Source organism: Meriones unguiculatus, chromosome 3, assembly GCF_030254825.1.
Source record: "Meriones unguiculatus strain TT.TT164.6M chromosome 3, Bangor_MerUng_6.1, whole genome shotgun sequence".
Lineage (NCBI taxonomy): Eukaryota > Metazoa > Chordata > Mammalia > Rodentia > Muridae > Meriones > Meriones unguiculatus.
Window position 1 is genome coordinate 150,528,281 of NC_083351.1, and position 13,983 is coordinate 150,542,263.

General features: G+C 44.4%; 1 protein-coding gene across 7 annotated transcripts in view; it reads left to right on the top strand.

The window, feature by feature from the left end:
* The window catches only part of Cracd (capping protein inhibiting regulator of actin dynamics), a 206,504-nt gene extending 194,053 nt beyond the window's left edge, over window positions 1-12,451 (top strand). For all 7 annotated transcript variants that reach the window (XM_060380786.1, XM_060380785.1, XM_060380788.1 and 4 more), the window contains 3 exons: window positions 4,908-5,098; window positions 7,358-7,520; window positions 9,390-12,451. In XM_060380786.1, the coding sequence (XP_060236769.1) occupies window positions 4,908-5,098; window positions 7,358-7,520; window positions 9,390-9,550 (515 nt within the window). In that variant the 3' untranslated portion in view covers window positions 9,551-12,451. The remainder of the gene's footprint in view (window positions 1-4,907; window positions 5,099-7,357; window positions 7,521-9,389) is intronic.
* Window positions 12,452-13,983: the final 1,532 nt, after the last annotated feature.

The window sequence follows — 13,983 nt, forward strand, 5'->3', positions numbered from 1 at the left end:
GGGTCACTCATGTATACTATCATATCACCTACAAATAGTGATAATTTGACTTATTCCTTTTCAATTTGTATCCCTTGATCTCCTTTAGTTGTCTTATTGCTCTAGCTAGGACTTCAAGTACTATGTTGAAGAGATATGGAGAGAGTGGGCAGCCTTTCCTTGTCCCTGATTTCAGTGGGATTGCTTTAAGTTTTTCTCCATTGAGTTTGATGTTGGCTATAGGCTTGCTGTGTATCGCCTTTACTATGTTCAGGTATAGGGCACCCCTTCTTAACAGTATGCATCCCCTTGAGGTCGACTGTATCACCCATTTATAGATGTGGCCAAAGGAACGATCCCATATTTTCTAACTGGCACAGAGAACATATATAAGGTGCTTCTCCTCTTTCCCCTTCTTTGCCATTTTGGTGAATTACTGAAAGATGATAATTCAGCCCCAAAGACTATTTGCCTCACTCGCTTTGGCATGAGGCTCTGATAGTAGCCTATGGATTCATCCTTATAGTGACTGCTGTTTGATGGATCAGCTAATTTTTTGTTTTGTTTTGATTTTAGCTTTTGTGTCATTAGCTCTTGTCCCTCTCAGCCTGACAGGCTCCGTCAGCCTCATCCCTTCCCCATGAAGAAAAAGCTCAGTTTTCATAGAGGTGCCTCTTTGATTATTGTCATCTTCTCTCCAAAACTGTTGCCATCCCTGTTTTCTTTCCTGGTATTTAGATTTTGGCTTTTCAGAATCCAAATTAAATAGCCCGGGTATGGTGGCTCTGGAACCCCAAGACCAAGTTCTCAGCACAAAGGAGATTTATTTGCCGCAGAGGGACCGAGGGCAGGGAGTAAGAGATAAGGACAGGAGATCGAGAATCGGGAGAAGAGGAAGGGAACAAGGGGGAGGAGAAAGGGGTATTTGTCCCAGAGGACAAAGGACTGCCTCTGGATAGAGAGGAGACAGATGTAGCATATAGGAAAATTGCAGTTTATAAAGGTAAAGGGGGAAACCCCATGTTAGGATGAGGTGTTTAATTTTAATTGAGTGTGTTAATTAGGTTGGCCAAAGGGGGCTTTTAACTGCTGGACTTCAATACTTTGACAGCTGGACCTTGGTAGTCAGCCTCAGGTGAAGGAATTGGCCAAATAAGGGAATGGACCTTGGTGGCTAGCTTCAGGAATGTAATCTAATGGTTTTTAGAAAGGCAGAGGGAATCTGGAGGAGGACCTGCCAGAGTCATGCTGGCCATACCTGAGCTGAGCCCCTTCAGCATGTGCCTTTGATCCCAGCACTTGGGAAGCAGACAGATCTCTGTGAGTTTGAGGCAAGCTTGGTCTACACAGCCAGTTTGGAGCCAGCCAGTGCTGGCTCGGTGGTTAGGATCTTACACTGCTCTCACAAGGACCAGAGTTCAGTTACAAGTACTCAGCTAGCGAGACCCTGCCTCAGACAGACAGAAAGAAATAAAATGAATAAGCATGAAAACAAAGACTGCTTGTTTTAGCTGCTGCCTCCCTTCACGGGAGGTTTGCCAGTCAACTGTTCTGGGCTAGGGCTGACCAAATGTCTTTGCACACCCCATCAGATAAAAAACGTTAGGCGTAGACTGCAGCTTTATCTGTTGGTTGTATACGTGTAGAACCGTCACCAGCTAAACCCTCCGGGATGCTGTCTGCGCCCCAAGCAAGGTCCAGGCGGGATGATGTGTTCCTGCTTTGCAAGACATGGCGCCACCTTTTACTCCCTGGTTCATTTCTTGTCGGATCTGATTTCAGAGTAGCAGGCCAAGAACGTGTTACCTCTGCATTATGAACAGTAAATTCATGAAGTTTTTTTGTTTTTTTTTTTTTTTTACACCGTCTACTTGTCATCTAAAGAATCATGTAGTTAAAAGGAAGTAAACTATTCCGAACATTGACCTCGTTATAGAATCTTTCAGTATGCTAAAAAAGAGAGAATAAAACCACAGTTCCTTCCAGCTCCCCACAGTCCTCCCAGTTTCCCTCAAGAGTCTCAACCCAAGCACTCGCCTTTAATCCCAGCACTTGGGACGCAGAGGCAGGCAGATCTGGGTTGGTTCAAGACCAGCCTTGTCTACATAGCGAGTTTCAGGATGGGCAGAGCTATATAGGGTGACTCTATCTTGAAAAAAACGAACAAACAAAAAGATTTTTTTAAACCCATATTGCTAGTTACACACAACCTCTGATGATGTGGACTGAGTGAGGGTGTCAGTATCAACCTGAATACTTGTCAGTAATCTTCAATTTAAAAGTAAAGAAATAGGGCCTGGCTCAGGGGTTAAAATCGAATACTGCTTGTACAAGGACCAGAGTTCGGTTGCAAGCACCCTCATTGGCGGTTCACAACTACTTAGAATTCAGCCTCTGGCCTCTGTGGGTACATGTACTCATTGGGTGCATACACACACAAACACACACACACTTCAAAATAAAATAATTTTTTTTTTGAGACAGGGTTTCTCTGTGTAGCCTCGGCTTGCTTTGTATAGCAGGCTGGCCTTGAACTCACAGAGATCCCCCTGCCTCCACCCCTGCTAAGATTACAGGCCTCCACCACCACGCCTGGCTATAATATAAATCTTTAAAAGCTGACAAACTGAAATCCTCATGAAATGCCTTCCACAGTCTCTGTGGCAGTCAACCAGCTCTGAAGACCAACGACTCACAAAGGAGCCTGTCTTCTGGAGGCTATGCGAGGACAGCGGGACAGCCGAAAATTTCTAGTCTTTTGCCGCCACCTCAGTTTTTCCACGTGCTAGTTGCGGCCGACTAGTGGTCTCATCACCCAGTCCCCAGCTGGTAGCCCTGTACTTTGGAATATGTAACTGTGTGCCAGTGGGTTTTTTGTTTGTTTGTTGTTTTTGTCACAAGCCTTGGGAAAATCCTTGGCTGAGGCTCAAACAGAAATCCAACTTTAATGTCCTGTTTATGGTCCTGTGAGCCAGACCTTAACAAGCCTTTACACTTAGTCTTTTAAAATCTGGTCCAAGGCCCTCATTAGGGCAGTAGTTAGTACGGTCAGTCTTAGAAAATCCATAACCCCAGACTATTCAAAGTGCAGTTCTCAGGGAATATAAACTTCCTTCCTTCCCTTTAAAATTATTTGTCTTCAGTTTCTGTTTGTTTTTAGGAAATGGGTGACAAGGAAAACACTGTGAAGTCTTAATTACCCATCACAGAGTGTAAACGTTGGTTGGGTCTTTGGTGTGGATGGCTTTGCCCTCTTTGATGCGTAACATAAAAGTGGCAGGACTCTGCCCACCAGCTTCATAAATAATGGCAATGCACCTGTGAGCTAGAGTGAGGCCCTGATAGGGATATGTTTCAGGCACTGGCCTCCCCTTGGAGTGGACTCAGCTGTTTATAGCTGGATCTGATCCCTGAGTTCTGCTTCCAAAAGAACCTCTCCCTTAGATTGCGGTCCCCTGTCATTACTGTATACTAGCTGTGCCAAAGCCTGGTCAGCGAACATTAGCCATGTTAGTTCTTTGCTTTGCTGTGTTATTTCAGCTTTGACTGTGGCCGACTTTTCTACAGTTCCCCATCACTGCAAAAGAAAAGAGAAGGAAAAAGCAGACTGTGCTCCATTTCGGCCTAAATTCTTTATTCCCTGTTATTGTCTCTTTATTTGGCCTTTCTCTTTATCCTGGAGTGTGATTGAGTACCTTGGTGGCTAGATTCTGGACTAGCAAGTATTGGCATACTTTTTAAAACCCTTTTATTTAAATTTCTTTTCTCCCTACTCCACCCCAATCCTTTCCAACAGCCCAACACCAGGTAGGAGAGAGAAAGGGAGAGGGGGTGTTAGTTCTCTTAGCTGCTTCCTGCTGGTTAGGGTCCCTTGGAGCCAATCCTCGTTTCAGGAGAAATATAACTTCTTGTCTCACGACAGCAACCAGGAGCAGCAAGGGGGAAGCAGGAGCAGCCTCCTTCTTTCTTGGCGTCTCCCCACTCTGTGGGTTCTGGCATTTATTCTCTCTCCACAGTCATCAGATTTAAACTCTCTGCAGCTGGCAACGAGCTCTTCTTAAAGCCCACCTGAGGCAAATAGTCTGCTGCTGTGGACCATCTGAATCAGTCCCACATCCCACACCTGGACCAAGACAAAAACGTTTATAGCCACAAGAAAGTGTAAACTTCTATTAGATTCCCGAGGGACAGGCTTATAATAAGCCCTTCTCTCTTGAGGTAGCATACAGCTCATTACAGTTATCTCTGAAAGCACGCGATATTATTTAACAGAAAAGAAAGGGGACTTTTGTCTCACTGGCATAAAAGTTATAGTTTATCTGTGTAAATTGTTTAGTATAGGCCAAGCACTGTCCAAGTACCCTAAACATAAGGATCTTTGCGTTTAAGAGAATGTTTGGTTATATAGCTTAGGCTGGCCTGGAACTATGATCCTTGGGCATGATACTTGACTATTATGGACAAACTTTCAAATGTAGGCATTGGTTCCCAGTCATAGGGTTCTTACTGTATTTCTGGAAGCCTTGCCCTGAACAACTGCCTCAAACTGTTTGGTTGCTCTTTGTTCGTTTGTTTGTTTGTTTGTTCTTTAAACACTGGGGTTTCATGTAGGATATTGTTAGAGAAGAGCACTTCCCTTGCTAAAAACAAATCTCACCAAGGCAATGAACTGTCTGGGTCTCCTGTAAACACGAGTTTTCATCACACTGGAGATGTTATGTTCTTGTAAAGTAGTTCCTCCTGTAGGGAAGGAAAATTCCCTGGTTTTCCCATTAGCCAAAGATGCTGCCTTCCCACGCACTGGAATCTCTTGCGCATCAGCATAGGTTTCATTGTCTGTTAGTCGCTACGCGACAAGTTTGGCGGGATGGGGAGTTAAGCCAACTGTTAACTGCAGCTAACGCCATCGTCATCTTTCTCCTCCACAGAGAAGCCTGTGCTTCAGAGCAGGCACTCTTTAGATGGCTCCAAATTAACGGAGAAGGTTGAAACTGCTCAGCCACTGTGGATAACATTGGCACTGCAAAAGCAAAAGGGATTTCGTGAGCAGCAGGCAACTCGAGAGGAGAGGAAGCAAGCCCGGGAGGCCAAACAAACAGAAAAGATCTCCAAAGAAACGGTGAGCAGCCCACTCAGCGTTGCTGTCCTGAACAGTCAGGGGATTTGTTTTTAAGACGGAACTGGAGGTGCTCTTTACAGAGGGCAGGGAAGCAAATACATCGGCGACCTTTTAAATCAAGACAGCTTTTCTCAGTATAAAATTTAATTTGGTTTCATTGTGCTTCTAGGTGACCCTGAGTTGGCAGAATCTTAAGAGAGTCTGTGTTTTCAGCTACAGCACACGCAGTGGTTTCAGGAATGTCCCTGCCCCCAATCTGAGGTGTCACTTCCCATGCTTGGAATGGCCTGAAGTCAATCAGGGTCCAGAAATGTTAAGTGGAAAATTCCAGGAATAACAATTCATAGACTTAGGTGGCCGTTTTGTGTGATGACACCTCATGTCCTACTTCATAGGGCATGAATACTCTTTGTCCGTATTTACACTATTCGTGCCAAGTACCAGTTAATCACCTGCTGGCCGGTTTTGGTTGTCAGATCCACTGTCATAGGATCCCAGTGTTGGTGTCCATCCTATTTTACCTAAGAATGGCCCCAAGGTGTGATGGTAATGAAATTGGAGATTGACAAATGCTAGGAAGCTGTAAAGTACTTCCTGAGGTGAAAATTCTTGACTTAATAAGGAAAGAGAGTCAATCATGAGCTGAAGTGGTTGAAATCTAAGGTAAGAACAAAACAGAGGGAAATGCAAATCAAAACAACCCTGAGATTTCACCTTACACCCATCAGAATGACTAAGATCAAAAACTCAAGTGACAATACATGCTGGAAAAGATGTAGAGAAAGGGGAACCCTCCTCCACTGCTGGTGGGAATGTAAACTTGTACAGCCACCTTGGAAATCAATCTGGCATTTACTCAGAAAATTAGGAATAGTGCTACCTCAAGATCCAGCCATACCACTCCTAGACATATACTCAAAATATGCGCAAGTATACAACAAGGACCTTTGCTCAACCATGTTCATAGCAGTTTTATTCATAATAGCCAGAATCTGTAAACAACCCAACTGTCCCTCAACGGAGTAATGGATACAGAAATTATGGTATATTTACTCAATGGAATACTTCTCAGTTATTAAAAACAAGGAAACCATGAAATTTGCAGGCAAATGGTGGGAACTAGAAAATGGTGGGTCCTGAGTGAGGCGACCCAGAAGCATAAAGACACACGATATATACTCACTTATAAGTGGATATTAGACATATAATGTAGGATGAACATAGTGAAATCTATACTCCTAAAGAAGCTAAGCAACAAGGAGGGCCCTAGGAAGAGGCTCAATCCTCATTCAGAAAGGCAAACAGGATGGACATTGGAAGCAGGAGAAAACAGGGAACAGGACAGGACAGGAGCCTACCACAGAGGGCCTCTGAAAGACTCTACCTAGCAGGGTATCAAAGCAGATGCTGAGACTCATAGCCAAACTTTGGGCAGAGTGGGACTCTTATGAAAGAAGGGGGAGATGGAAAGACCTGGAGGGGACAGGAGCTCCACAAGGAGAGCAACAGAACCAAAAAAATCTAGGCTCAGGGGTCTTTACAAAGACTGATACTCCAACTAAGGACTGTGCATGGAGATAACCTAGACCCCTTGTTCAGATGTAGCACATGGCAGCTCAGTGTCCAAGTGGGTACCCTAGTAAGGGGAGCAGGGACTGTTTCTGACATGAACTCAGTAGCTGGCTCTTTGATCACCTCCCCCTGATGGGGGAGCAGCTTTACCAGGAAACATGAGGAAGACATTGCAGCCACTCCTGATGGGACCTGATAGACTAGGGTCAGAGGGAAGGAGAGGAGGACCTCCCCTATCAGTGGACTGGGGGAGGGGCATAGGAGAAAAGGAGGGAGGAAGAGTAGGATTGGGAGGGGAAGAAGGAGGGGGCCACAGCTGGGATACAAAGTAAATAAACTGTAATAATAAACATTTTTTTTTTAAAAGAATGAAACAGAACAACCAGGCTTTAGTTCTCTCTGGTTCCAGAGCTCCCTCGAGGGTCTTAGACTATATCCCTCTTGGAGAAGGGAAACTGCTATCTGTGGGAGATAGGGAAGCAGTTTGTACAGTGGGCAGAGTGTGTGATTAATTTTATAATCATCTTGATGGGGCTCTTCATCCTTGGTACACGCCACTGAGTCCTCATTGGAGTCCTGTTTTGAACCGCTGTTCCCAAGTGTAGCCCAGTCCCTCGCTAGGGTGCAGAGGTTAGGGGTGAGAGGTCATGCACTGAAAACATGCTTTCCCCGTCATTCCCACCCCAGGCCAGCGTCAGCCCACAGCCCGGAAGCAGCCGAGTGAGCAGACCCGGTTCCCTGCACAGGTCCACCGCTCCATCAGAAGAGAAAAAGCCGGAAACTGCAGTGTCCAGGCTCCAGCGCAGAGAGCAGCTGAAAAAGGCCAACACCCTTCCCACATCTGTGACAGGTAGAGTGCTTGCCTGCAGTTACAGCTTTTACTTCCTACCGTGTGGCGACTGCCGCAGCATCTTAGACATCACAGAGCACAGGCCCTCTGCAGATCCAGGCTAATGCTGATGCGGACACCAGGAATTCCCCAGCTCTCAGCAGAGAGGCAGTAAGACGCTTTAACAGTCAGCTCTCTTTAGCTGGGTACAGAGACCTTTGGTTTAGAGCCTCTACTCTCTTCCGTGGCGTTAGTCCTTCAACTGTGGCTAATTCGAAGCTGCTAATGTGATACCAACTGGCTTTCAGGAACAATAGGAGTCATCACCAGTCTCTTGAGGGCTGCCCATCATCCAGTTTTATTTATTATTTATCCTTTTCTTTACCTTCTAGTGAGGAAGAGTATATGCCAGAACATTTAAACAAAGGAAGAGGTGTATAAACAGGATCGGGGAAGGCAAGGGGTAAAGTTGAGGTAAAATTGAAGCGGAGCGAGCCTGGCTTTGAAGTAGACCCCAGGGTCCTGTCATCTGAAATGGCAAAGTCCAGATAAGTGTGTGAAAGCCGCCACCGCCGCCTGGGCCACTGTGTGGAGGTTGGAAGTGGAAGCTGCCTCCACTTCCTGGCGACTTCTCTGTCCTGGTGACACCCCCCCACCCCACCCCCAGCGCAGATGGCCAGCCATTCCCACTGATGTGACTCGAGTAGGTTTCTGATGGTCTGAAACAAGACAGAGTTTTCTCAGCACTGCGACCTTGGTGCTAATTTGCAACAGGCACCTTTCTTTGTTTATGACACTTGAAATACGTTAAAAATAAAATGACCCAGTGGTTGTCAACTATTTCCTTGCTCCAAATCACTCGGAGGATGGATAGTTCTGAATACACATGCTCCCAAGACTAGCGGGACATCTGCTTCCCCGTGGGGCTGTGCTGTTCCCAAGGATGGCATGTCTGTCTTGGTCCGTTTTCAGATGGCCAACAGAATACCCAAAGGCAGGTTAACTTCTCAAGCTGGGAGGGCCCTGTGCTAGTTCAACTTAGGTTGTAAAATGGATGGACAAGTGTGTATGAGAGGAGAGAGAAAAGGCAGGTGAGGTCACATGGTAGTGTGGGAAAATCATTAATCTACCTGTGAGGGCCCCAACACCCAACACCCCTAGGCTTCTGCCTCCCACCGCTGAAGAATTTGGTGGTGCCACACTAGAGAATTAAAGTTCTTCTGTGTGGACACGGGAGAGACACGCTCAGACCCTAGCGGTTTCTGAGTCACAGTCTGGTCTCTCCTGTGCCCTGGCTACCTGCTACCTATGGTCTGGAAATGAATGCATGGCTACGAAAACAAGCTTCACTACTTGGTGGTGGAGTAGGAGTGCCAGAACTACCTTGGAACACTGAGTCCTCGGACCTTTAAGTACTCTTGCATTTGCTCTCCCGCGGTGGGGGCGGGGCGGTTCTAAATGGTAGAGCGAGACTGCGAGTTTGTTTCACAATCAAGTGGGAGCTGCAGCACTCAGGAGGTCGTTCCTTTGTTCTGTGGCTTAGAAGCACAGAAGGATTATCACACCACAAGGCAGCTCTGGCTTAATAAAGCAAGCCTTTGTTTCTAAGTGTCAAAATCTTATTCTGGGGAGGGGTACTAATGGGTACTTAAATCTGGTGTGTAGCACAGTGACCATAGTTAACAACCTACTGGATTCTTAAAATGTTGAGAGTAGATTTTCAATGTTCTTACATATAACCCTGTGAATATCAGTTAGTTAGATTTAGCTGGTGCGTGTGTGTATGTGTGTGTGTGTGTGTGAAGGCCATTTCATCTGCAATAAGTATGTCTAATTCTGTTAATCAAAATTGTTGTTGGCATGTGGTTCTCACTTCTTTCTCTTCTGCAGTGGAGATCTCAGATTCTGCACCGCCAGCACCACTGGTTAAAGAGGTCACCAAGAGGTTCTCCACCCCAGACGCTGCCCCTGTGTCCACAGAACCTGCCTGGCTGGCTTTGGCCAAAAGAAAAGCAAAGGCCTGGAGCGACTGCCCACAAATTATTAAGTAAACAGTGACTTTTACCCATTTCTGTGGCCAGTTGTTGGCTCTTCTCTTGCCCTTTTTATTTATTTATTTTTTATATGAGGTAAAGAAACCAAGCTAGGGAAAAAAAGAAGCATGTTTTATAGGCTCTAAAATAATGTTTAGAAACTGAACTGGTGGTGTTCATTGTAAAGTGTATTTGCACAACCCTGGGTCCTGGTGCCTTGAGCTCCCCCTAGTTCTCAAGAGACAGTTTTGTCTAAGGGACCACATGAAGCGAAATCTGCAAACGAGAGCTCCTCAGGAGAGCCTGCCATGCCCTCCATTCCATGGCCCTCACATATGCACACCCTTGCACCATTTCAGAACATGTCCTTTTGCCAATCTCTCGAAGTTTTTTTGATTCTCTACTCTTCTCTCCAAAACGTTTACCCTACTGTGTTTGCATATGTAACAGTGACAGGTTCACATGTACATAAAACATGGTGTCGCCCCTCTCCTGAATGCAGGAAAAAAAGGAAAAGCTGGTTCCCAACTCTGTGCCTATATCTGGTTTTCGTGAATTTTCCCCACCCTAAGACCACAACAAAGCAAATCCACGTACACTCACACAACACTAGATCCATAGTGTGCCCTGTCATACTAGTATACCCTCCTGAAAGACACATGGACCATCTGGCCTAGCTGGCTCCTAAGGAACATTTGTAGGTAATCTGGTGAAAAAAGGAAATTCTGTGTCAGACTTGTCTCTGAGCATCTCTGTGGTGGTTGATCTGGACACTAGGTATTCAGACGTTACTAATCTTCATGAAGAGCTAGGCTGCATTCCCAAATCCTGGGAACACAGGGCTTAGAATATATATTTTAGGAAAAACTCTTCAGATGAAATCTGATCTAACCCAAAGGTGAAGAACCTTGGGGTATGATGACTGATGCCATCTAGCTTTTCACCCTGAAGAGAAGGCTTGTCCATCCAAAGATGCAAAGTGAGACAAGAAAATAAAACATCACCCACACCAGCCATGTATGTACGATAGTTTAGGTTGCCTCTGAAATCTGCCCTTGGCCTTTTGGGAAAATGAACAAGCCAAGGTGTGTAACCTATATGTACTAAGGACTTCCAGCAGAGAATTGTTTTTCTTTACTATACTTGAATAATTATGAGTTGAATGTTCCAAAGCATTTAAAATTTAGAGCATTCACCTTGATACCTTTAAAAAAAAAAAAGCATCTCAGAGTTTTACGTGGCCTTGTTATCATACACGTGTATACAAAGAAGGGACTTGGCAGTTTCAAAGCCACCTGTATTTGTTTATTTCTCTAGATTTGCTTTCCATGACACTAGACATACCAGCAAATGCCTACATAGTGCTGGCACTAACTTTGTATCACATGGTGTTGGCGTATTTTCCTTCTCATAGATTCTTACCCTGAAATATAGGTGCGATTCTTCGGCCAGTGCAGGGGGAGCTGCATCGTTTTTCCTCCCACACTGAAGTGTTTTAGAGCACCCATTATTACCTTTCCTTTGTGCTTACTCAATATGCAATGTGCTGTTACTCTGTCTCCCCTACAGGGTGACAGGGATGCTGTTTACCATTTAGAAACCATTTTCTCTCTAGAAACAATGGCTCAGCTTCATAAAGCAGCTGGCATGTGTGGTCAAGTGGATAGTCGTACTATTGCAAGTTGGATTTAGTATTATACATACTGGACCTTCAGACTGTTAAGAATCAATATAACTTTTTTTTCCTTTTTTTTTTTCTTTTTTTTTACTGCTATTGTAATAAGCAAGTACTATTCCACTGCATGTTTTCCATACTGGGGTTCATTTTTCAATCCTATGTGTAGATGTTTGTTAGTTCAATGATTTCCTCACTGTTTATAACACATTTGAATGGGAATCTTTCTACCCAAAGCCCTAGAATTATAGTGCTACAGTGATTCTTCCAAATCGACTTCTTCCATCCTGCCAGCTTTGGCCAGTACCACAGTCACGGCAGAAAACAGGTACAGAAATAAGATGATTAAGAAAGAATAGGGCTGGGCATGGTGGTACATGCCTTTTACCCCAGAATTTGGTAGGCAGAGGCAGGTGGATCTCTATGTGTGCAAGGCCAGTCTGGTCTACATAATGAGTTCCAGGCTAGCCAAGGGTACATAATGGAGACCCTGTCTCCAGACAAAGAAAAAAAATAGTAGATGAGTTCATACTGACTCAACACCACGAGCCTATACACAAGACAAAAAGCAGCGTGGCTAGGAATGCCCCATCAGCATCTTTAAAAGAAGAATGTACTGAGGAAAAGGCAGCCATCATACTTGCTGAAGAGTACGTTTAACAGTTCATTTAACGTCACCCCAAACCTGCACTAAATACCAATGAAGTGTTATTCTGCTTTAGCTGTGTTGCACTTTTCTGAGCAACAGGCTATGGGAAAGTTCTGTGAAAACAAAAAATTCAAGACTTTTTTTTTTTTTTTTTTTGATGAAAGACTGCTGTATTAAATACACACCTTTTTTTTTTAACACACTTCTGGCAAGGTTGTAGATGATTAACCTCTCTGTTCATAGACTTATCTATGGAAGTAGAATTTTTTGTTTACTTTAAAAATGTCTCAAGTGCAATTGTTTCTTATAAAACATGGCTGATTACCATTAAATTCTCATTTTAGCTGGTTAACTCCAAATGTATAGTATGTATCCACCGTCTCTTCTTGTGATGTTTAGTTTGCTTATTTTAAAGCAGCAACATTAGCTACAAGTGTCTTGCAATATTTTTACCAACAATAAAATTAAGTAGATACTTAATAAAAATTCCTTAGTGTGATTTTAATATTATTTTGAGATTTTGGTTGTACACAGTTTGAATGTAAAAATGTCCATTATTTAAGGAAAAAGACCTTTCAATAAAATACCGACAAGATCCTTGGCACTCATGGAATGTCCTTTTTAAGCTGAAGTTCTGACCGATTTCAGTGGCCAGCTATGAGTAATTTTTTTATTTACAGAGTTTTGGACAAATAAGAAAATTTCAAGTTGCTTTTAATGCTACTTTAATTTTTCCCAAAAATCCCAGTGGAAGACTATATGAATAAGGAAGTGCCTCTTGCCCTCTCCTTAATGTGGGCCATGGCCCAGCAGCACCAACTGAGGGTCACCACCGGGCTTGGCCCCTCAGAACATGTGACCTGCAAGAACAACCTGGTGAAAAACTGTGAAGTCAGCATGGGCTGCAGAGCAGGAATGATGAAAGCCTAATGTTACCACGTGTCACATCGAAACTGTGTGTGTGAAAATAGTGGTAGAGTGCTTTCCCAGCATGAACAGAGCCCTGGGTTCAAGTCCCAGCTCCAGAGGACCCACATTCTCTTCTGTTTTCTGGAGGGAATGCACACATGATACACTTACATACATGAAGGCAGAACACAAAGGTGAAAACCTTGTCAAAATTTCAGTATAAATAGTAAATGCTGTATTCTGCTTATAACTCACAAAGTATATGCTGAGCCTTTCTTTTCCACAGAGATCTTTAAACCCCCTGAAACCCACAAAACTACCTCAATGTGTTAGAGTTCTCTAAAGAGACATGGCTGATCAGATATATTTATCTAGGTAGAAAAATGAAAGGTTATTTACTTACTGCAAAATGTAGAACCCATTATTTCTCTGGAGAAACAACTAACAGATTCTATTAAAAAGAGAGAGAGAGAGATTAAAGAATTGGTTCATCGGGGCATGGAGAGTAGAGACTGCCACCACATGGGTTCACATGGTAGAGACCTGCAGAACCCTTGGTATAGTTCAAAGACCCCAAGACCAGTGGGCTGATGGTGTAACCGGCAGGCCTGAGAAGCAAGGGGGATATAGTAGCTGCTGCTAAGCCCGAGTCTGAAAATGTCCCAAACCAGGATCTCTGGTGTCCAAGGGCACGAAAATAAATGAGGGCCCAGCCCAGGAAGACAACTTTCCTTCCCTGTCTTTTATGCAGGCACTCACCAGGCGGGGTAATGCCCGCCCTCAAGAGCACACTGGTGTAGGCAGTTCTGAAATCTGAGGAGTTACAGATCCAGCGGCCACATCTGCTTATACTGTCCCTTACTGACAAAGACCTGTAGAGCCGCAACCAAGGTGATGCTGGGCATCACACAGCAAGGCAAAAGTGCCACCCTTACGTACCATGGTGGGGTTATGCTTCCACCTTCTTAATAACACAAAGTGGGGGTGCTTTGGTGAAGACATTCAAAGCACAGCAGCAGTCTTTGGACCAATTAAAAGAAATGTTTCTACACATCCTAGTTAGGATTATGATTGTCGTGATGAAATAACATGATCAAAAGCAAGTTGAGGTGAAAAGGGCTTACTTGGCTTCCACTTCCACAGCGCAGTTCATCACGGAGGGAAGTCGGGACAGGAACTCAAACAGGGAAGGGAACTGGAGGCAGGAGCTGATGCAAA